Raw genomic sequence first — 24,133 nt, 5'->3', positions numbered from 1 at the left:
CAGCATGCTGTCTCTATCAGATGTCAGATGTGTGTGTCCAAGTGCTGGACTGAACTGCTATTAATAGCTGAGGAAAAATACCTAAAAAATGACTAGAATCAGGTCGGCTGCCTGAAACTGTCCGATTGCTGTTGTACTTGACCGATTGTGCTGTTGTACTTGATCGATCGATGACGTGGCAATTGTCCGACTGCTGACGTGGTTGTGACTGTTGATGTGGCATCAACTGCACTGTCCGTACTGCCTGCTGTAACTCTGCTGTCCAAGGAATGACTCTCTAACACCCCCTCTTAGATCCTGGACAGGTCAAGAGACTGAGAGATCTGGCATGTTGCCAAAGAAGAGCCTAGGGAAGCGCCTTCATGAACAAATTTGCAAGATTATCCTCCGTCTTGCAGTACTCCACATCAATGGTCCCATCCAAAAGCTTCTCCCGAATGAAATGATATTGGATCTCAATGTGCTTCGTTCAGGCATGGAATAGAGGATTTCATACCAAGGCAATGCAACTCTCATTGTCGCACCGCAGAAGAGTAGGACGAGTCTGGGGGCAGCCAAGCACCTCCAACAATCTCCGAAGCCACACAACCTCACATGTGGTGGAAGACGCGGCCCGATACTCTGCCTCAGTAGAAGAAAGGGCTACCGTGGGTTGCTTCTTGCTACTCCAAGAGATAACACCTGTACCCAAGGTAAAAAAATAGCCTGTAGTAGACCGTCAGTGGTCCACATTGCTAGCCCAACATTTGATCAACCAAGCTCTAGCCCTATCTCTCGGGCCATTGTCAAATGCATGATATGAGAGAGGAGCTGTAGTGCATGGGAGAAATAAAAATGAGCGAATGCGAGCATTGAGTTTGTCCTAATGTGGTTGAGCCTTTGCCAACTCCAACTTATCACTAGAAGAGAGTGTGGACTCGTCTCGTGAAGAAGGACGATGAATAGCCACCGTAACAAGCTTCGCCAAATCATAGGACTCCAAAATGGCTAGCATCATAACTTGCCAAATGCGGTAGTTCTAGCCATTGAGCTTTTGATATGATGGAAGAGCTGGTAACATGGGCGCCTTCTTGTCCATGATCGCTTGAAACTTTGTCTCGGCCTCAGAAGACGTCTTCGCCTACAATGCTTGCACAAAACACAAAAAGCAGCCCCCTCTGACTGTGTGAATGCAGCTTGCTAGGGCTCTTCACCACTCGTCCCGTTCCTCCTTCACCCAGCAGAGGCGATGGAAAGGTAAAATCTGCACTTGAAGGCCCAAAACACAGCATTCTTCCTTCTCTAACTGCAAAAATTAGCAGCAGCTTCAGCAAATCTTCTCCTTTCTCGCACGCCCATGCTCGCCTCAGCCTTCTTTTGATGTGCAGCCCTCCTACCCATCCTTGAATGCTGAAAATGCAGCCTTGTGTTGTGCCAAATGCAGGTAGGTCCACCCTTGGTCAGTCCTTCAATGCTTTGATACCATGTCAGAGCGAAGCAGTGCGCAAGCGTATGACCAAGACAAAGAGTGAACATAGAGAGAGAAGAGAGGGAGAGAGAAAGAGAGAAACACAGAAAATTTGCAGTGAAGAATGCTGTATAAGGATGCAAATATGGACACGGGTGTAGAGAGTATGTTTGCATATGTCTCCACCTCGAAGATCTCACGCTCTATGAACTCCAGGGCAGTCTCCACGGTCAGCAGGCTGAAAAGAGAACACAACTGAAAAAAAAGTGTGGAGATTGGGACCAATGAATAGGCCACAAATAATACATGAAATAATGCAGGTTGGCTGCATTAAATGCAGCCGACTGGACAGAAACTGTCCGACCTGACACGTGTCACCTGTCCTGCCTGCCACTTGCTGATTCGATGCCACTCTAGTCTATTCCAAACAGGAAGGAAATCATGAACCCCAACTTCGGATTTTCCTTGAGACAATAAGGTCACACAAGCTGTATGATAAGATGACGAAATGTGCATTCCTCAAACATCAGATTGGTTATCTGGGATTCATCATATCAACAGAAGGAATCTTAGTGGAGCCGACCTAAGTCAGAAATGTTCTAGGATGGCCAAATACCAACAACTGTTAAAAAAATACGCAGCTTTCCTGGATTGACAAGATGGTATAGGGTCTTCATAAAAAAAAACTATGCTTTGATTACAGCACCTTTGACAGACTTACTGAAGAAGCAAACGTCCATTGCATGGTCAACTGCCGATGTGGACTGCCTGGTACACCTGCTGAAAACTACTCACATCTGAACCTGCCTGTCCAGGGAATGCCAATCTCTAACACATCCATCATCGAAGTTCTCCTTGGAAAGCAAGGGATCCTTTTCCATATTCCTTCATTGTCTTGGGGTGCTTCCTAATCTCCTTATGATTTTAGCTTCATTAGCCTAATCTCTTTAGTTGGGGCAATTGGTTGGTGAGGATGGCCAACTCTTAGTTGGGGGAGAATGTACACTTGAAGGAGTGACGGTTTTATGTCTTCATCTTATGAAAAGCTTGATGGTAGCTTTATATATGCCTTCTCTTTATTGCACATTTTGACATGTAGATATGGTTTGCAGGTCATTGTGGGAGACCACTATATGAACTTCAATAGAGAAGGATCTATAAGTGAAAGTGTCTGTAAACCTATACCGTAACGTTTACGCTTTGCTTTAAAAAGGCATTTGTTATTGTTGCATCCCAATCTCAAAGCCCATCCTCTCTTCACTTTCATAGTACTCAGTAGCTAGAAGTTTCAAAAACAAAAAGGTAGCAAATTAACTTCTAACAAATTTCCTACATATTAATGTTTAGGAAACGTTACATTTCTTATGTATAAAACAAAAAGTATGAGTTGTAGGACTTTCATACATGAAACATTCAAAGAAATAACCCTTTTAATCCATTATTCGGATGATTAATGATTAAATTTCACTAAATATTAAATTTCAAAGAAGGATATTTGTAATTGAAGTATCCCATGTAGTAAAATTATCAAACAAGATTCATGAACCTTGCTAAATGTACGATAGCTCTATGATAACTTCTAAAAGCCATTTTGAATAAATAAATCAGGACTCATTCTCCTTGATCTCCTCGTTCTCCTCAATCTCCTCATTAGCCTCATCCTCATTCTCATCTGCAAATTCGAATAATTTTTGGGGTCTAAGGCCTTTCTATTTGCCCTGCTTGAATAAGAAACGAGTTTCATACAAAAGAAACGCTTTTAAGATGTTTCATATGTTTCCAATCTTAGGAAACAAGTTCTAATTGTTAAGTTTGATCTGTTGTGTCTTCTACTTTAAGTTTAGATGTAGATCAATTTCCTAATGCAGGTTTAGTTTTGTTATCTTAGGTAGATTAAGATTCTAATAGCTTCTGGACTTTTTCTTTACTATTTTTAGGTGAGTATCAAGTTCGCTCTACATTATGGTTCTTTGTTGCCATGGATGTTGCACGTGCAGTCTTCACCTCACATTTATTCTTAGGCAAGTATGGCTTTGACTCTTGGTGCCATGAAATGGGCCTTCAGTAAACCAAAGGAGAATAGTGTTTAACTTGCAACAAGCATCTAATCTTTAAGACTGAAATTCAGCAACAAAAAACAAATAGCATAATGGAGCTAGAATGCTCCTACACCTTGACACAGAGAAAGATTGGTCTCAAAGCTTGGGGTCCCTTGCGGTATTTCTTTATTGTTACTAACTTGCTAGTACAATTGTCAGGAGAATCTTGCTAATTGGATCTCCAAAGACATGTCCTCATGACAGATACTCAAACGAGCCCAAGACCCAAGAAAATCATGGGATGTCAAAGGAAAAAGTTGTTATAAGTTATGCTGCACAGGTACTTGGTGGTATCTGGTGCTGGTTGTTGCCTTAGGTCATTCATTTGGCCATAAGTGTCAGTTGGTGACACTAGAGAAGTGGCGTTTAATGGTACCTAAGACCAATCTGATGGTCAAAGATGGCACAGAGACACTCGAGAATGGAAGTTGCCTAGCCAATTTAATTATTGGCCAGTCAGATTATTTTTCTGGGCATCGAACTAATTATTAGATTAATTTTCAGTATTTAAAGACTGAAAATTAATATTTAATTATGGATAATGTCGGAAAAACCATTTGGGAAGGTTGCCACTTGTCAAAAATACCTATGCAAGACTGAAAAACGTCTTTAGAGATTGGAGAGAGGCATTTTAGTGCATTCAGCCTGCAAGAGAGAGGGAGAAGATGTTGCTAGTCTGATCTGCAGGCATTGGAGGACCTTTTGAGGCAGCAAGGGGCAGGAGAAGACCAATCAATAACAGGTGACAACATCTACAAGCTATTGAGACAGGGCAGTAACAATAAATGATTGATTTTCTTGAGTTCTTCTTAAAGAAAGTCCGAATCTTCTCTCTCCTCAGTATTCTTTCTCATTTCCTAGCCTTTCTATAGCCTTGCTCCGAAGATTATAGCATTGAGATCGCTAGAAGCTGAGAAATTTCATATTTCTCTATTGTAAATCCCAGAGCAGAAATTAGGGTTTAGGAGTAGCTTCGGGAAGTGTGTCCGAAATTAGAAGCTCCAAGACTTGGATTTGATAGGGTTGAAGTTGTTTTCAGTCAAATTCAAGTGGAGGGACCATCAAATCAATGAATTTGGGGCACTTTTCATCTCCATCAAAGTGGGTGAAGGCCAATTGATTGCTCGATTCAAGGGGCAAATCAGGTTGAAGACTTGCTGGTCATTTTTGACAGCAAGGGGAGTTGGAATATCGAAAGGAATTGGGAAAATGCCATTGTACATCAACTTATTCTTCAATTAAGTCAAAGGAATACTGAAAGGGGCGCCGGTTTTGGGGTCAATAGGGTGCCCATTGTCCAAGATTGTAAGTTAATTTGCATTTCTTAGTTTTGTAATAAACGTTGCTACTGTAACTAGGTTGTAATCAAGGGATTACCACCCATCCACGGAAGGAATTTTGGTTTCATTGGCATCTTTTGAAGCTTCAAATGAAAGGTTTGGCATTATCTTTGGTGTACCTTGCTGCCCCGAAGGTGTGAAATACATCTTCTTCTTCTTGCCTTTGTTGTCCTTCTTTAGAGCTTTCAAAAATTAGGTAAATTGAGGATTCTTTGCTAATTCAGCAAAGAGATTTGCTGCTATCCTTATCCAATTCTTGAACCGGTCATCAAATTCCTCTTCACTTTGCTGGTCATCAGTCTCCTTATGCCTTGAAGACTGTGCATCTTATCCAACAGCAACATGTTTAGCTTGCTATCCATGGTATGAGCCTTGTCCAAGGTTAGGCATTGCATTTTCTTCATTCCCATGTGGATGTTTATATTGAGAGGCATTATCAGTGCTTGAGTCCACTCATTGTATGAAGACATATTGCTGTAATTTCTCAGTTGAGAGCAAAAATCAGCACTAGCTCAAAGCTTTGGCTTGCAATTAGGTGCCTCGGGCCTACCAAATCAAGGGATTGAGTGTGTCAGCCATGCGTCTATATTCCCATCCTAGATTCTTCTTCTCCATTTCGGCTGTGATTCGTACCCTTTGATGGTCCTGGGCACCTCCATGACCTTGTCTTCCTAGTAGTCATGTGCCTCTGCATCCCACAGTGTTGGTTGTGTTTCTTTTTTTGTGCTCACGCGCTCCCTAAGCCTTCGGCCCATGCTGATCACTTCCTCCACCACTAGGTTGAAGCTGGTTTTAGTGGAACGTCAAACGAGAACACCAATCCTTTGAAGGAGCTAGATCTGTACCTAGAAGCAATCCGTGGGACCTTCATGTGAGAAGTAGGTGAAAAACAATTGACTTTTATTGATGCAGATGGCACAAAAAGACATCTCAAAGTGGACAGTAGCCTTCTAAAAGAGGAGTTGTTGATCCTTCATAACTTACCAAAGGAGAATTTCTACTTGTAGCAACTTTTGCCTTTGACATCTCGTGATTTCCTTGGGTCACGGGATTGTAAATTTACTCTAATCCCAGTCACACCTCACAAGTGCAACATTTGCTGAACCATCTGATTAGAAATCCACATGTTAAGTGAGGTTTCAAAAATACATGTTCTCATGACAAACACACTATGCAATGAATATTGAACCTTGAACTCTTATATCTCTTGGATGAAGGCAGAGTTTACGAGTTGGAGAGTGTGTCATACTTCGAACAGATCCCCAAACATAGCAAGGCAGCTCGTGTGTGTCGAATACCAACAAACACAGCCATAGAAGATTGGATTTGATGCAAATAGATAGTAGGAGAGAGAATATGCAGCAAACACAAATTGTAGAGGAGAGAGAAAACGTGGCGGCTTTGCAAAACAAGCAAATCAAGTTGACTGTTGATAGACGACAGTACATGTGGAAAGTAATGGCGACAGTTGCGGGAGGGAGATTGATTGCAAACACAAGTAGGATGATGATGGTGATAGTTTCTATTGACGGTGACTAGAAGTAGATGATGGCGATGGTGAGTGAAGGCCTTGACATTAGCAAACACAAGTTTTTTGATGATGGCGACAGCTCCAAGAGGTAGGCGACAAATGGAAGAGGTTGAAATTAGGTGCTAGATAGATGGAAACTGTGATGGAAGGGTTTGATTGCGATGTCCTCCACAAACGGGGTGTGGGCAGCAAAGATATGGCTCTTGAAACTTGCAAAAACGAGATTGAGAGAGTGTGGTGGGACGAATGACTATTTATAGAAAGTTTGGAACACCCAAATTAGGGTTTTACATGTTGGACATAGTAACTCTCTAGGACTGCATTTAAAAAAAAAAAGAAGGTTTCTTCATTAACTAAGTGTCTTTTGGGGCTGCTTAAGTCAGGCTATTGCAATATTAGCTCAACACCTCCTTGTAGGCCTAAAATAGAGCCATGAGAAATAAGCTCTTGTTGTCCATTTTCTGTCACTCCAAGGCATCCCACCCCAAAGTAGCAAGGGTATCGGGTAAAGGGTGCATGTCGAGTGCCCATTGATCTACCAAGACTATAGAGACGATGATTATTTTACCAGGGGAGCCTAAGTGATCATCCCAGAGAGGCGAGAGCATTGGACCAAGGGCGCATGTTGGCTGTCTAGGGGCCTACTAAGTCTTGCAAAGGTAGATGGGATCAACAATGAACCATCTTTCTCTTTAAAAAAACATAAAAAAATAAAAGGGCTATACTTTAGATGGTCACAAGATTTAGCATTAAGTGAGGGCTTTAAATTAGTGTTCGTCCTATTGAGTCAAAGTGCCTTGAAGTATGGGAAATAAGGATGGATAGCCCCACTACCTTCATAAAATAGGCAAAATAATCACACTACTAGTATAAGTACCTAGGGATTATCTAAGGGTATGTGTGTGTGTGTGTGCCAATCATATGGAGAATATGGAGACAAGCAAAGCCATCATGCAAGCATAGGGAAAAACTGCCTTTGGAGACTGCCATGTGCAATGTCACAAGTATGGTGGATCCGGAGTTGACTACTCTAAGGGTGACCGAAAAGGGATAAATGCGTACAAACGCATGTTTATATAAATAGAATGCCAATGCGTGGGGTAATGCAAAAGGAGATGCAAGTTTTTATGCTCGTGCAGAATGCGATGCAATGGTGCCACTTGGACAGCGTTCTTAGAAGGGAATTGTTCACTTGCCCAAGCATCCTTTTACAATCATGTCATCTTGATAGTGCAAATGAAGTTACAAATGTCCATAATGTACCGGACAAAGTAAATAAATGTCTGAGAGTAAAAAAAACTTTAAGTGTCATCATTATCACTATCAAGAGAAGAAAACTACCCCCTCTCAAATTGGAAGGAGAAGTAAGGGAAGCACTCTTTGCTTGTCAAGTTGAAGAAGTAGAGAAGGGTGTACCCAAGTTGATCCATAGTAGAAGGTATTGTAAAACTGGCTTATTGACCATTTTGATTAAAATATCTGCAAAATTGTCAGTGGATTACACAAAATCTAGGCAAATAGTGCCTAGCTCAACTTGCTCTCTAGTGAAATGAAGATAAATCGCCACATGCCATGCTTGAGGGGTGATGATCGGATTGCTTGCAAGGGTAATGGCACTTTGGTTGTTGCAGCAGACAACTGTAGGCGTCTCACAAGGAAACTGAAGTGTGGCCAGCAAATTTCTCAGATAGATGGCCTTTGTAGTACCATCGAAGAGAGCCCGATACTCCACCTTGGTTGTGGAAGCTATCATCATCTCTTGCTTATGGTTGGTCCAAGAGATGGGTGCTGTGCCCAAGGTTTAGAGGTAGCCGCCATGGGAACGTCGGGTGTCAGGATCTCCCACCCAGTTAGAATTAGTGCATCCTTGCAAGCATAAACCTTGATCGTAAGTTAGTTCATAATTATAGGTATACCTGAAATATCTTACATACGAAGTCAAGCAATTCAATGAACATTCTGGGTGTATTAAAATATTGACTAAGCAAACTAATTGAGTATGTAAGATCTGGCCTAGTATAAATCAACCAAAGGAGTTCCCTATGATAGAATGATAGGTGTGAGCATCAAAAGGCTGATATGAGGCATCCTAAGCAACTAGCCGTGTCTGATTAGCACAATACTGTTCCACTAGCAATAGGGCATACTTTTGTTGAGACAGAAAGATATTACCCTTGGATCAAACAATCTCCATCCTCAAGAAATAAGACAACAAATCTAACTCTGTCATCTCGAATGTAGCACAAAGCTTTGCCTTGATTTTTGCTATAGCCACAGAATCTGAGATGGTGAGGAGTATATCATTAATGTACAACAGGAGATAGCTGACTCTTGTGCTAGTGGTGTGCGCATATAGATTTGAATCGTAGGGGATAGAATGGTATCCATGAGTCTGTAAGCACTCATTCATCGTATGGTACCAAGACCTCCGCGCTTGCTTCAACCCATAAAGAGCTTTCTGTAACCAAGCGAAACACCTTTTCGTTCCGGTCAAGAGAAGTAAAGATAGGAGGCTATTCCACATTGAGTTCCTCCTCCAAATAACCATTTAGAAAGACACTTTTGACATCCATCTGATAGATTGGCCAACTGTGGTGAGTGACGAGCGTAACCAATAGATGAAATGATGTCAACTAAGTGGTAGGTGCGAAGGTTTCCTCATAGTCAATGTCGTACTTTTGCTTGAAACCTTGCACTACAAGGTGAGCCTTGTATTTGCTTTAGCTTCGTCTTAAAAATCCACTTCGATACTATCTAGTTCATTTTCGATGGCCTTATGCCATAGAGGATCTTGGAGAGCCTTTTGCCAAGTGTTTAACTTAAAATGTGCAATGTAATCACCTGTAAACAACGATGCATATGAAGCCTAAGGGACAAGGTAAGTAGACCTTCTATGGCCCTCCGGAGTGGAATTTGGTGGAAGGATTCCTGAATCTTGCATGGTCTGTTGGTACGATTGAGGTAACGAGTCTCGGAGAGTGGGCTTGGGAGCTAAAGTATTTGCAGAGAAGGTCAGGAGCAAGTAGTAGATCTGGCTCAAAAGGCACGATCTCATAGGATGTGAGCGGAGGTTGTTAGAGATCAGATCATAGCCTGATCAGGGGCAGCAGGGCAGGTGGCCTGGTGCAGTCGGACAGGTAGTCGGACTGCACAGTCGGACTGCCACGTGGCAGTCCGACCTGCAGCAGGCAGTCGGCTGCATTTAATGCAGTCGACTGGGCATTTCTGGCGCCCTGTTTTTTGTCCCGTTTTCGGCTATTTATACCCGACTTCTTCAGCAGTCTGGTACACTTCTCTGCTCGCAGATTACAGACCGGTGACGCGCGCAGATTCCGTCTCTGTTCGCAGATTTCAGACAGGAGATAGTGCAGACTGCAGCGGACTTCGAGGTGAACAGCAGGTTGCATCGTCGAGGTGGAGACACGCAGTCCAGCGCATTGCGCCCGTGTATATATCTGCATATCTTTGTATTCAGCACTCTTTATACAGCAGATCTTCATCGTCCACTGTCTTTTTCTCTCTCTTTTCTCTCTGCGTTCTCTCTCTCTCAGTCCTATGCTTCCCCACTGCTGCACTCTGACATGGTATCAGAGCAGTGTTTGAGGGCTGATTGAGCGCAGAATCAACCTGAAGAGGAGTTTCCACTCGCGACACAAATTTGCGTTTTTTGCGTTTAAGGGCAGACAGGAGGGCTGCGGCTTGGAACAAGGCTGAAACGAGTGTGGGCGCACAGGAAAGGAGTACAGGTGGTGGATTTGCTGCTGTTTGACGCGAAGTTTGAGTTTTCAGCCTACAAGTGCAGGTTTTGTTTTTTCATCGCCTCCGGCGGGCGAAGAAGGTTCAGGACGCGGAAGAGCCGTAGCAGGCTGAGTTTTCCCAGTCAGAGGGGGCTGCTTTTGCGTTTGTGACGGCATTGCAGGTGAAGATGTCTACAGAGATTGACTTGGAGTTCCAGGCGATTATGGACTGGAAGGTGCCTGTCTTACCGGCTCTTCCTGCAGATCAGAAGCTCGACGGCGATAATTACCGCATTTGGCATGTCATGATGTTGGCCATCCTTGAGTCCTATGATTTGGCGGAGTTGGTACAGGAGGAGATTGACCGGCCCTCGGTAAGAGATGAGTCCAAACTCTCTTCCGATGCTCGTGCGGAGTTGGCCAAGGCCCAGTCTCATTGGGACAAACTGAATGCCAGGATTTGATCCTTTCTCTTTCTATCATGCACTACAGCTGTGATCGCTCACATCGAGCACTTGACGGTGGCTCGGGAGATATGGCTGGAGCTTGATCAGATGTACAATCGGATGACCCTAATGAAGCGGGTTTCTTTGGAGGTACAGATGCGGACCTTGTCCGTAAATAAGTCTTCTTCGTTGCGGGAGCACATTAACAAGCTAAGGCAGCTTCAGATGCAGGTTCAGAATGCGGGGAGGCCGATTTCCTCCGAAGACATGGCGATCACACTATTGTCTCAGTTGCCGCCACGATTCGGTACATTTTACTCTGCCCTTATTGCCTCGGGGTGAGAGTCTACTCTTCGTTGGGAAGAGTTGGTTCCTATGGTCTTGGACCAAGAGGAACAGTTAAAGGGACAGAATGCTTCCAAGTCGGAGGCGCTGACAGGTCAAGCCTCTCAGAAGAAGGGGAAGGACCAAAAGAAGAAGAAGGGGGATAACAAGTCCAAGAAGGACAAGGAGAAGGACAAGGACAAAGACTCCACATGCCATATTTGTGGAAAGACTGGCCATTGGAAGAAGGATTGCCCTGACAGAGACACGAAGGACACCAAGAAGAAGGACACCAAGGATTCTGGAGCGGTGGCTGCACCCTCATCAGCTGCATTTCTTCATCTAGCTGTCATTGAGGACGCTTCACCGAATGCTTCTGATGCTGCGATGACGGCTTCCCAGGCTCGAGTGGATCGTTGATAGTGGTGCCTCACGGCACATGACTCCTTCATCAGATGGTGTTGCCTAGTTGCGACCCTCGCGTGGGCAGATTCTCATTGGAGACAGCTCTTCAGTATCTATTGCAGGACGGGGTAAGATGCAGCTTATTCGCGATGGACGAGGTGGTACCCATACCTCAGAGGTTTTGCATGTACCAGGCTTAGGGTACCATCTCCTTTCAGTTCATAAGATTTGCTCCCTTGGTCTTCTGGTGGAGTTTGACAGTACTACGGTGCGAGTCCTTGATCGTGGATCGAGAAAGGTTCTCTCATTCGGATATGAGGAGAACGGCATTTACAAACTGAAGTCTTCCATCGCCCTCTCTACTCTTCTTCTTACCTCTCAGTCACAGTCCAAGTTATGGCATGCTCGGTTTGGTCACCTGAACTATGACTATCTTCGGAGGGCGTCACGTGGACAGCTTGTTCTAGGGTTGCCGGATATAGTGGTGAGCCAGCAACCATGTGTCTCCTGCATTCGGGGGAAGCAGCATAGGGATGCCATTCCCCACACAGCTTCGCGGCGGTCTACTTCACCGATGGAGCTAGTATCTACGGATCTATGTGGCCCTATGAGGAATGAGTCCTTGCGTGGGAGCTCGTACTTCATGCTGATCGTGGATGACTACAGCAGGATGACATGGGCCTACTTTTTGGCATTAAAGTCAGAAGCTTTCTTGCACTTCAAGGATTGGCTTCTCTTTGAGGAGAACCGATCGGGCCGAAAGTTGAAGATCTTGTGATCCGACAAGGGAGGTGAATTTGTTTCTAATGAGTTTGCTCGGTTTTGTGCAGATAGAGGAATTCACCAGGAGTTTGCCAATACCAACACTCCTCAAGAAAATGGTATTCTTGAACGGAAAAACCGCAGTGTGATCGAGATGGCGCGCACCATGATGGAGCATCGACAGACCCCTCAGGTTCTGTGGGCCGAGGTTGTGGCTACTGTAGTCCACATCCTTAATCGATCCCCTACTTCGGCCGTGGAAGGGATGACCCCATTTGAGGCTTATTTTGGGACAAAGCCAGATGTTTCTTACTTTCGGGTCTTTGGGTGTGATGCCTATGTTCACATTCCCAAGGCTCACCGTGACAAATTTGACGCAACTTCTCGAAAACAGGTATTTGTTGGCTACAGCTCCCAGTCCCAAGGCTACCGACTGTATGATCCCGTCAAGCGGGATGTGTACACTAGCCGTGATGTGCGGTTTGTGGAGGTTCTGACTACTTCAACGGGTGAGGAGCATCCCGTTCTTGGAGATCCAGGGGAGAGTTGGGCTCCTTCTACAGTTCCACTGGAGCCCGTGCCTTTTGATTATGATTCTGTTTCTGACACAGAGTCTACTGTTCCATCGAACACCTCTGAGGAGTTACCACCGGTGGATATTCCAGAGTCCTCTGCTGATGGAGAGAGACGAGGGGAGGTTCGGCCTCCTCCTCGCTGGGCCCGTGACACACTCCATGATTCAGGGATCGAGGGGGTTCCTGAGGAGTGGGGACCGCAGGATGGTCCGCGGTGGTCAGGGAGGCATCAGGCACATTCTACGGAGCTTGTTTGCTCCAACTATTGTTTGATGACCCGTGTTATGCAGGATCGAGAGCCCACCTCCGTGAAGGAGGCTTTACAGTCCGCACCATGGAAGAAAGCTATGGAAGCCGAGTTGGAGGCTATTGAGAGGAATGGCACTTGGTCACTCGTGCCCCGCCCCCCGAAGAAGAAGGTGATTGGAGTCAAGTGGGTCTTCAATACCAAATACCTTAGTGACGGTTCTTTGGATAAGCACAAGGCTCGCCTTGTTGCTAAAGGTTTTGCACAGCGCTCCGGGATTGACTGTCATGATACTTTTGCCCCCACAGCTCGTATGGCGACCATTAGAGCTGTTCTTGCTTTGGCTGGCCATAGGAGATGGCCTGTTTATCAGTTGGATGTGAAGTCGGCCTTCCTCAATGGTGATTTGAAGGAGGAGATCTATGTTGAGCAGCCTCCTGGCTTTGGATCTTCAGATGGGAAAGTCTATAGGTTGAAGAAGGCCTTGTATGGCCTCAAGCAGGCTCCGCGTGCATGGAACAAGAAGATTGATTCGTTCCTCCAATCTTAGTTGGGATATCGGCGGTCCAAGGCCGATCCGCAACTGTATGTTCACACTTCCGAGGATGGTTGTGTGCTTTTTGTCTTATATGTTGATGATTTGATTGTCACAGGTGATGATGCACAGCAGGTCCAAGAGACGAAGTCAGCTTTACATCGGACGTTGGAGATGACGGACTTGGGTCTACTCCATTTCTTTTTGGGCCATGAGATTTATCAGTCTTAGAGGGGGATCTTTATCTCTCAACAGAGATATGTACAGGAGCTCTTGGTGTCTTTTGAGATGGAGGATTGTCGGGCCCTATCTACTCCTATGGATCCGAACTGGAAGGCCACTTCCCATTCAGCTTCTCCTTTGGCGGATGCGTCCCGCTATCGTCAGTTGATTGGGTCCTTGATTTGGCTTCTCAACACTAGGGTTGATCTATGTTTTGCTGTTGGGCTCTTGGAAGGGTTCATGAGTGAACCTAAGACGGTGCATTGGCAGGCTGCTCAGAGGATACTTCGGTATTTGAGGGGGACGTCTGATTTAGGGATTTTTTACCCCGCAGGCACAGATGGTTCAGATCTTGTACTTGCAGGTTGGAGCGACTCTGATTGGGCCGGTGATGTGGACCACAGGCGGTCTACTACAGGTTACTGGTTTACCTTGGGTGCAGGTGTTATTTCATGGGAGATCAGATCATAGCCTGATCAGGGGCAGCAGGACAGGTGGCCTGGTGCAGTCGGACAGGCAGTCGGACTGCACAGTCGCGTGGCAGTCCGATCTGCAGCAGGCAGTCGACTGCATTCCCGTTTTCGGCTATTTATACCCGACTTCTTCAGCAGTCTGGTACACTTCTCTGCTCGCAGATTACAGACCGGTGACGCGCAGATTCCGTCTCTGTTCGCAGATTTCAGACAGGAGACAGTGCAGACTGCAGCGGACTTCGAGGTGAACAGCAGGTTGCATTGTCGAGGTGGAGACACGCAGTCCAGCACACTGCGGCCGTGTATATATCTGCATATCTTTGTATTCAGCACTCTTTATACAGCAGATCTTCATCGTCCACTATCTCTTTCTCTCTCTTTTCTCTCTGCGTTCTCTCTCTCTCAGTCCTACGCTTCCGCACTGCTGCACTCTGACAGAGGTGAGGACGCAAAGTCTAGTGCAAAAGATTGCACAATGTCTGAAACCAGCCTTCCTTCTCGGATAGGGTGGTTTAACCTGATTAAGCACTTAATTACAGCAATCAGCAAATGAACATAAACTGAAATGCTCATTTTACCTTCATAAACTTGGACAGTGGACACCCTGTAGCCCCAAAACTAGCGCCCCTTTTGGTATTTCTGTAATTTCAATTGCTGATGGATAAATTACAAGCCAAGATTTCACGATCTCCTTGGCTGATTCAAAAGCTCCTTGCTGTTTCAATAATTAGCAAATCATTCGGGCAAATTGCCCCTTGATTTTCACCCAGGACTTGCTCGAATGAAACCCCAATTGGTCAAATGCTGCCTCAAATTCACAATAGATGGGCTGGCATCTGAAATCCTCACAATTCCACGAATTTCTGGTGCTGATTTTAGTGTACAATGCCTTTAACTGATGGCACGGGTCCCAAGGTGGCTGCTAAACCCTAATTACTGCTGTAATTTTGGGTTTACAGCAGTAAACTCTCTGCTGTCCACCAAATTTGGCTGTACTCTGCTACCAATGGCTGGGAATTGTTGAGAATGCTTGAGCATAGACTGGAGGAGATGAGAGAATGCTGTAGAAAGAGAGAAAATCAGCTGAAACGTATCTTTTGATTCGTAGCTTTGATAACAAATCTTGCGAGTCGTCCTCTTCTGCCACCGCCTCTCTTGAGGCGGAAGAGAAATCCTGCTGCCCCCTGTCCTGTCGCGGCGCGCGATCAGTTGTCGTCGCCTCTCAGAGCCAAATCTGATCACCTTCTCTCTCTCTACCAAGCTCCGAATGGCTGCAATTCAGCTTTCACCACCCTCCAACAGCCTTCTCCCTAGTTGCATGGGAAAGTTTTGCCAAGTGGCAGCCTTTCTAATGCATTTTCAGCCATTAAATTAAATTTTCAGAATTAATTAATTTTGAAAATTAATTTCAGCTCTTTTGACCCTACCCAAAATTAAACATGCCCATCTGTAATGAAATTGGCTAGGCCATTTGCAATTTGGAGTGATTCCCAACCTCTGTTGACGCTTAGACTAGTCCCCAGTGTCACCACTGACACTTAATGGCCAAACAATTGTCCTAGGGTCCAACCTGGCACCAACTGACCACCAAAACCCAGTTGGCATAACTTAACACAACTTTTGCCTTTAACACCCACTGTATCCTCGGGGTCCTTGGCCCGTTCCCATGAAATAACTGCCATGTGCATCACATGTGCTAAACAACCTTGTACATTTGATTAATAACTTAATCAAATGTTACTAGCAAGATTAAAGCATCTCAAAATTTCATGTCCTCGTGACAATGTCTCTCTCATCAAAGACGATATCTCTCCTAACGATCATCTTGTTTGTTTGAGGATCAAACGAATGGTAGGCTTTCGCTTTAGAAGAATAGCCCACAAAGATCAAGAGATCTTCTCTAGGTCGAGAGCCAAAAAATGCATCGTACGGAGTCTCTTTAGGGACCGCTATAATCTAACATTGGTTAAGGATGTACACCGAAGTGTTAATAGCCTCAATCCAAAGGCAAGAAGCTCTAGTGCGAACATTATACCCCCCTCTTGAAAGGAGCAAGTGACCTTGATTGCATGCCACACATGCTAACGGATGACACAGGACGATAACAAAATTCTCCATGTTATTAGTGCCATCGCATGTATCACTTGCAAACAGATGACATGGGGTGATGGTAGGAATTTCCCACTACCATTTGTGCCATTGCAAGTTCCAAGTCTCACATAGGTGGAGGATCACATCTTGTATTCAACTATGATTACTAGGAGCCTTTTTATATACATGTTTCCGGACGCAACACAAGGCGACAGTACGTATCTCCAAACTATTAGTGTCACAACATGTATAATCATTCAACTGAAGTGTAACAAAAAATGCTCTAAATGTAGAAAACACAAAACCAATTGTATGACAAAGCACAAACTGATAACACAGAACACAATGAATAATGAAGTGAATGACTGTCACGAGGACGTTAAAATTTGATGCTTTGCTTATGTAATTGACATTTGATTAAAGGATTATTCAAATGTGCAATTAAAAGATGCACATGTGTTGCACACGTGAGGTGCAAGCTACTTTTTCACAGTTGAAGGTCGAAGGACCCTGTGAAAGAGATGGGTGTCAAAGACAAAAGTTGTAACAAGTTACACTACTTAGATTCTAGGTGAATTTTGGTGTCAGTTTGCCCCTAGGACCATTAATTGGCCATTAAGTGCCAGTGGTGACACTAGGGACTAGGCATTAATTAATGGATTAATGCTTGTCCAAGGGTCAATTAATGCATGGGACCACTTTGGGTTGCAAATGGCCTAGCCAATTAATTTTTGGATGGGCAAAGTCAATTTTTTGGACATGGATTAAGGGCTGAATTAATTTCTTGGACATGGATTAAGGGCTGAATTAATTTTCTGAAAATTAATTAAATGGCTGGAAATTGCTGAAAATGGATTAAGAAAGCTGGCACTTGGCAAAACTTTCCCATGCAAGTGGGGGAAAGGCTAAATAGGGCTGAAGGGAGAGGGAAATCTAGGTTTTTCATTCTGGAGCTGTTGGACTGTTGTTGCCAGCTTTTGGGGCCATTTCCCAGCCATTGGAGACCATTTTGGTGAAGGAGATTGCATATTCTTGACCTTGGGAAGCTGGCAATTGCTGCTGATGCACTTTCTCTTGAAGATCACAGTCTCTGATGCTCCTATTGTTGTTGGTGCATTCGTTTGGGGCTGGTACAGCAAGGCAGCAGCTGATTTTGATCAGTTTTTTGCGACAAATCTCAGAATTTTCTCTCTCTACAGCATTCTCTCATCTCCTTCAGCCTATGCTTAGCCATTCTCAGCAATTCTCAGCCATTCGGAGGAGATCTCAGCCATTTTTGGTGGGCTGATCTGTAATTTTTGCAGTAAACCCTAATTTAGAGCAGAAATTAGGGTTTTAGCAGCCACCTTGGGATCCGTGCCAGAGATTGAAGGCTCAAGGGACTGAAATCAGCAGTTGATAATTGAAGATTATCAAGGGATTTTAGGAGCTAGCCCATCCCGAATCGATTAGGGGCAGCATTTGGCTAGCCAAGGGTCAAATTGGAGAAGAAGTCGTGGGTGAATCAAGGGGCAAATGACCCAAAAGGCTTGCTGGTCATTTATGACAGCAAGAGCAATTGGTTGGTAGGAGGAGATTGAAGAATCTCAAGTTGTACTTCTTCCAATTGAATGAAGCTAAAGAAATACCGCAAGGGGCTCTAGTTTTGGGGCCAACAAGGAGTCTACTGTCCAAGAATGTTATGGTAAAGTGTGTATTTCATTTTATGTGCATTTATTTATTGCTGTAATTAACTCTTAAATCAGGTTGTCACCACCCATTCCAAGAAGGAAGGCTGGTTTAAATGACTATTGAATATACAATGCTCATTCCGTAAACACACTATACAGTGAATACTGAACCTCAAACTCGTTTCCCTGGGATCAAGGTAGAGGTTATGAATTGAAGAGTCTGTCATACTTTGAATGGGTCCCGAAATGTAGCAAGGGAGTCTCCATGTGTCGAACACCAACAAACATAGCCACAAAAGTTTGAATTTGATGTAGACAAGCAATAGGAGAGAGAATATGTAGCAAATGCAAATTGTAGAGGAGAGAGAAAACTTGGTGACTGTGCAGAACATGCAAATGCAAGCTGACCGTTGATGGGTGATAGGTGGAAACTAAAGGCGATAGTGCAGATGCTGATGACAATAGCTGGAGGAGAGAGATTGACTACAAACGCAAGCAGGATGATGATGGGGACAGCTCCTATTGATGGCGAGTAGAAGGAAATGATGGTGATAGTGAGTGACAGCCCTAATAGTAGCAAATGCAAGTTTCTTGATGATGGCGATACTTTAGGAGGTAGTCAACAAGTGGAAGAGGCTGGAATCAGGTGCCAAATAGATGCAGATTGTGATGGAATGCTCTGAATGCGATGTCCTTTGCAAATGGGGTGTGGGCAATAGAGATACGGTTCTTGAAACGTGTAAAAATGAGATTGAGGTAGAATGGTGGGCTGCATGCTTATTTATAGAAAGTTTGGGGCACCCAAATTAGGGTTTTGCATGTGGGACACATTAGCTCTCTCGGATTGTGTTTCTTTTTAAAATAAGAAGTTTCTTCATTAATTAAGCATGTTTTGGGGCTATTTAAGTCAGGCTTATGCAATTTTAGCTCAAAGCCAGCAAGAGGACTCGATGAAGCATGCTAGAAACAACAATCCATTGGAGATGCCTCTAGGAGCACCAAAGATGTGGAATGAATTTGCAAGACTCAGAGCACAATCAAAGCAATAGGTGAAGAACTTGCAGTTGTGAACCAAAGACCAAGCATCAAGCTCGAAAAGAAAGCCTCAGAAGATCAAGGTTAGACTATGATGAAGTAATCTCAAGCCTCTCAGATGGAAAAGTTAGAATGAGGATTGGCAATATGCAAGATGATAAAGGAGAATAGAGAGAGCAAGAGATATGTATTGTACTCCTAGTCAACCAGTCTGAACAATCAAGAGTTCCATAATTCACACACACAAGTGGTAGAACTACTTAGAGATGGGAGCAACAATGAAGGAGTGTAGGGAGTAATCACAACCACCAACACATAGACCCTCTCTATAGTTGAAAACACAAAACACAAATTGCACAGTCTGTTGTATATAGAAGTAGTCTAGCCACCAAACACAAGATCATTTAAGTGTCAATATAGGTAGACAATAGCTGAAGAAGCCTTGGTGAAGTCACAAACAGCCGAATAGAGTGAGAATAGTTGAAAACATAGGATAACTGTAGGCTGAGATTGGAAAACAGATTGTCCAACATAAAATTGAGGTCAACCGATAGGAAATCAGGTCGCCCATACTAGGCAATAGGTTGGGAGAGCAAATTGCAAGTGTAGTTCACATCAACTACCTTGCTGGATCTAAATAGATGAGTGCATATTGACTCATGCACCCTCAATCGATTGATCGTTCGCAATCTCTCACCCCTACAAGTTCTGCTATCATGAGTATCTATTGGCTTGGCTTGTTGTAGATAGAATCCACGAGTTTGCGAAGCTACGTAGAAATAATCTAACCAATAGACAAAGCGAGAAACTCACGGACTGTTGTAGTCTAGGTGTGCTAGAGAGCTCCCAAGCTCTAATGATCCCGTTCACCAAGCTTTGCATATCTCGATCCCCTTTGAGCTCGCACAAAACCGTGTCTCCTCGCTTGTTTTCCCAAGTCGAGTAAGATGCTCTCCTCCTTCGTAAGTTGGCAGCAAGGGGGGGGGAGAAGAATAGCGTGTATGCTGAAAGGAAGGAATGGGGGGGAATTTATAAGGGGAAGGGGAAGATGGTAATAGTTGGGGGGGAAAAAGAAGAGGATTATCATTCTTCCTTCAGGAGGGGGGGGGGGATTTATAAGGGGTGAGGTGGGTAATAATTTTGGGGGGCGCGCTGTGACGGGGGCCCTTAGCTCTTCTCTAACGGCCCTTAGCTCTTCTCTAATGGCCGGTGTGCCTGTTGCCATGCGGCCTCCCCAAAAGAGGGGTAAGGGGGGGGGGTTTGGAGCTGGCACACGTGTGCCCCTCCTCCATGTTATCATCGTCGTCTCGACTTCAAAGTAGTCCTCGTTGTCATCGACTCGAGCTCTACTGCCCACCACGTCACTCCCATTCGCCGTCATGATCTCCTCCGTCGTCGTCCTCTTCACCTACGTCAGTACATAGTTCAACTCCCCCTCCCTTCGCCAGCTGGCGGCACTGAAAGGGGGGTGACGTAAATTTTTTTTTGTATTAATTTGGTTAAAAAGGGGGGGGGGGGAGAAACTTACGACGGCGTCCTTCCCCTTATCGAGATGTCCTCAACTCAAAAGGAATTGGGGGTATTGTTGGTTGAGAGTACTCTTACTTTAGGTGTGGCCCAAGAAGGTGAGGAGATGAGATGGAGAATCTAGCAATAGAGATTAGAGAAGCAAAACAAGACTAGCCTGATCAGAGACACACTCCCTGTTTCAATCTCCAAGCTTGCATGAACAGAGAAGTCCTCACAAAGAAGAGACATGAGATGAAGAGAAGAAAAGGATAAGCTTTGTTAACTTGCAACCACTGGAATGTTTCATTAAGGTTTTTTCCCGCCTTAAATATGGGTGGTCTCTCTTACATTTGGGCAGGGCCAATTCCTTCAGTGTGCTCATGGCCAAGAACTCCTTCCTTGCGCGTCTGCCAATAGTGGCCTTTTTGGATTGTCTCAAATAACTTTTCCTTGACTCACTCATTTTTTGTGCTTTTGAATGTGCATTAAATTTACAAGGTGCATGGGAGTGAGCCCGGCGCTCAAGAAATATTAAAAGTTTGGGAAGTTCTAATAATTAATTTCACTATTCTACATATTTCGGGGGCATCTGACATTTCCAGCATTTTGTTAGTTTTGGCGCTTCGGCAGCTTCCATCTTGGATTCCCGATATCTGTAGTATCTTTGCTTCTCAAAACTTTTGAATTTTCTTGGTCGTGCTTGTGACTCTTGGTTCACTTCCCATCTTTTTGACTTTGTGTAGGGCTCTCTGCTGCAACCATATGCAGTTTCCATCTGGATAAGTGCAATAGGATTTCTGTGTAATATGAGCTGTAGATGGAACATGGCATGAAGTGAAGGATATTAATTTATTCATGTGAGCCCCAATTAATTGTATGGTCTAGGATCAATCAGAGTATAAAATCAGGACATTGTGTAAACATTGAATGTCTGCAAGGCATAAACTGATTAATGTGGATTTTGTGTAGGGGGACAACCAGGATTCTCTTTCTGTAGGATGGATGCAACATTGCAAACTGAGAATAGCTGCACTACAAATTGTGCCAAAGCAGTAGAAACAGTGCTGAAAAAGGAACTTTATGCATCAATTGAGCCTTATAGTAGTGGGAACCTGAAAGTGTCTGAAATCCACACATTATATTGGGAGCAAAGTGGGAATCCAGATGGTTATGTAAGTCATCAAGTTTTCTGATGTAGATGGTATCATATTAGTGTGGAGGTAACCTTTACTACTCTGGTATAACATATAGCATTGTATGAAGTGAGGTGTGCAGCATCATTCCACTTGTTTATTTTAAATATATTTTATGTTGGTTTAAGGCAGCCCATTGTATTCCTCCATGGTGGACCTGGAGCTGGGACAAGCAGCAGTAATAGAAGGTTCTTTGATCCACGTTTTTATCGCATTGTGCTGTTTGATCAGGTCTACATTATTGTCTTGTGTATGCAGCATACATTCTTCATGTGCCTAAGAGTGTAGTCCAACTATTTATTGATTTAATGCAGAGGGGATCAGGGAAGAGTACTCCCCATGCTTGCCTAGAGGGGAACACAACTTGGGATCTCGTTGATGATATTGAGAAGCTTCGAAAGCACTTAGACATTGAAGAATGGCATGTAAGTACATACTTTGAAGCAGCAGGAAGAAGCGTTTCAGATACCCTTTTTATACCAAGTGACTGTGCAGATATTTGGAGGATCTTGGGGCAGTACCTTGGCTTTGGCATATGCAGAGTCATATCCAAACAATGTAAATTCCCTTTTCTATCAGCATGACCAAAAATCTGCTGGTCTGGTTGTCAGCATAAAGTAATAGTCGTGTCATCTTTGTTTTTGCAGGTCACTGGAATAATACTGCGAGGAATATTTTTAGTTAGGAAAAAAGAAATTGATTGGTTTTATGAGGGTGGTGCAGCTGCCATATTTCCAGATGGTGAATGGTTTGACTTTAGCTGCATTATTATTTGATTTTTAAGGGTATACAGTAGTTCAGACATGCCAAGATAAAATAAATAAAGAGGGTTAAACAATCAGAAAGTAAAAGATCTTAAACATCAGTCTTTTTTGCAGGCATGCACACACAGATGCAGAGTTGTGTGCAAATTTCATTCACACACACATACTTAGTTGCACATGTTTTTTGGCAGAAAATGTTGCTTTACTATCAATGCACCAAATGGCCAAAAACTGTGCAGCCAAAAGTTCTCAAAAGCACTCATGAAAAAGATCATACTGAGGTTTATCCAATCCTGGAGTGACAAGCCTGTTAAAAAGTGATTGCTGCAAAGACCTTTTAAAGTAAGTGTAGCCATTAGAAACAATGGTCTCAAAGGTAGCCATTTTCCGAAGTCTCCAAAAGTGCATCTTAGACAGGGAAAGTGGCATAAGGCATCCAAAAGAAGATAAATGGAGTCAGAGAGAGGGGATGAACAAGCTCTTGCAAATGATGACAATGCTAAAAGATAATGGTGTTTTCATTTGAAGCACCACACCTATGATAAGTTGCAGGAGTAATCCTTCTAACAGCAACCATAGAACCCGAAGGAACACCACCAAAAGCATACATCTCCACTCCTCGAGGGCAGTTTATTGATTCAAATTCTTCGACACCATTTTTCAAGAGAATGAATATGTTACAAAAGGGAATAAGCTTGTTGTATCATCCAAGGCTTAGTCTGCTCAAAGATGTACATTCTCTTGGCTGTTGTATCATAAAGAGAATAATTTGTTACATTGTATGGGATACTTCAATCCTGCAATCTATCCTAATATTTTTAAAGGAGGAATCAGCTAAAAACGGCCCAAGCATATTTAAATCAAGTTCCAAAGAGGCCTGCAATTATGACTCCAGGCATACATCTTTTGAGCTCAAGGAAAAGTTGTAACTCTGCCTTAGAGGTTTGAGATCATCATTCACTCTAGAAATGCTTTTTGCTTATCAAAATATAAGACTTTCTTGGTTCTGCAAGAAGGATCAAGGACTTCACTCCAATGTATACTTTCCATGTGAATTAGCATTAGTTCTGAAATGCTTATTTGATGCAAGAAAGTGGTCCTTTTCAGCTAATGATCTATTTTGATGCAAAAGGCGCACAACTATGGAGCCTTGGAAATGTTTCAAAATCTTTGCAATAAACCTAATTTGCATGTGAAAGCATGATAGTAAGTTTAAGATCATTAAATCCATCATGCAATTTTGGAGAGCAAATCTTTCTCATTGCCAGGATTCCGACAACTTTCTTACGTCTCTCAGTGTTCCAAATAACTCCATTTCCATAGAGATTAAAACATCAATCTTGGACTTGATCTACATGATCAAAGGTAGAAAGAACTATATGTAAGCCATATTGCACAATCCTCATTCCTTCATTCATACAAAACGTGACTTGAAGTTTGATTAAGAGTAACATTGCCAGCTAATTGAATAAACCAAATCTCTAGAAACAACCTCCAAAGGGCAAGAGAGGACATCCTTGGTTCACTCATGGTGGAGCAAACGGGGGCTGAAAGACCTTGAGCTGTACATGTCCTGCCAACCACCTGCTCTCACAATGCCAGAATGCTCTAGATGCGCTCTCTAGGCACTCCCATAACCTGTGCATCAATGAGCCAATTGGTACTGAGTCAAAAATTTTGTGGAATTTCACAAAGCAGTAGTAGATCTGTCTCCCGTGGGCTCAACCC

General features: G+C 43.8%; 1 protein-coding gene across 3 annotated transcripts in view; it reads left to right on the top strand.

The window, feature by feature from the left end:
* PIP (proline iminopeptidase) overlaps nucleotides 1–24,133 on the top strand; it is an 87,781-nt gene that overhangs the window by 12,123 nt on the left and 51,525 nt on the right. For all 3 annotated transcript variants that reach the window (XR_015689325.1, XM_087670233.1, XM_087670234.1), the window contains exons 2-6: nucleotides 21,418–21,620; nucleotides 21,774–21,872; nucleotides 21,956–22,066; nucleotides 22,137–22,199; nucleotides 22,289–22,382. Coding sequence is in view for 2 of the 3 variants with exons in the window: in XM_087670233.1 (XP_087526359.1) it covers nucleotides 21,418–21,620; nucleotides 21,774–21,872; nucleotides 21,956–22,066; nucleotides 22,137–22,199; nucleotides 22,289–22,382 (570 nt within the window). In the remaining variant the exon portion in view is untranslated. The remainder of the gene's footprint in view (nucleotides 1–21,417; nucleotides 21,621–21,773; nucleotides 21,873–21,955; nucleotides 22,067–22,136; nucleotides 22,200–22,288; nucleotides 22,383–24,133) is intronic.

Source organism: Lygodium microphyllum, chromosome 28 (assembly GCF_053477565.2).
Source record: "Lygodium microphyllum isolate KBCC chromosome 28, Lygodium_microphyllum_v1.1.10, whole genome shotgun sequence".
NCBI classification, from domain to species: Eukaryota; Viridiplantae; Streptophyta; class Polypodiopsida; order Schizaeales; family Lygodiaceae; genus Lygodium; species Lygodium microphyllum.
This window is presented reverse-complemented; position numbering and strand designations above follow the sequence as displayed.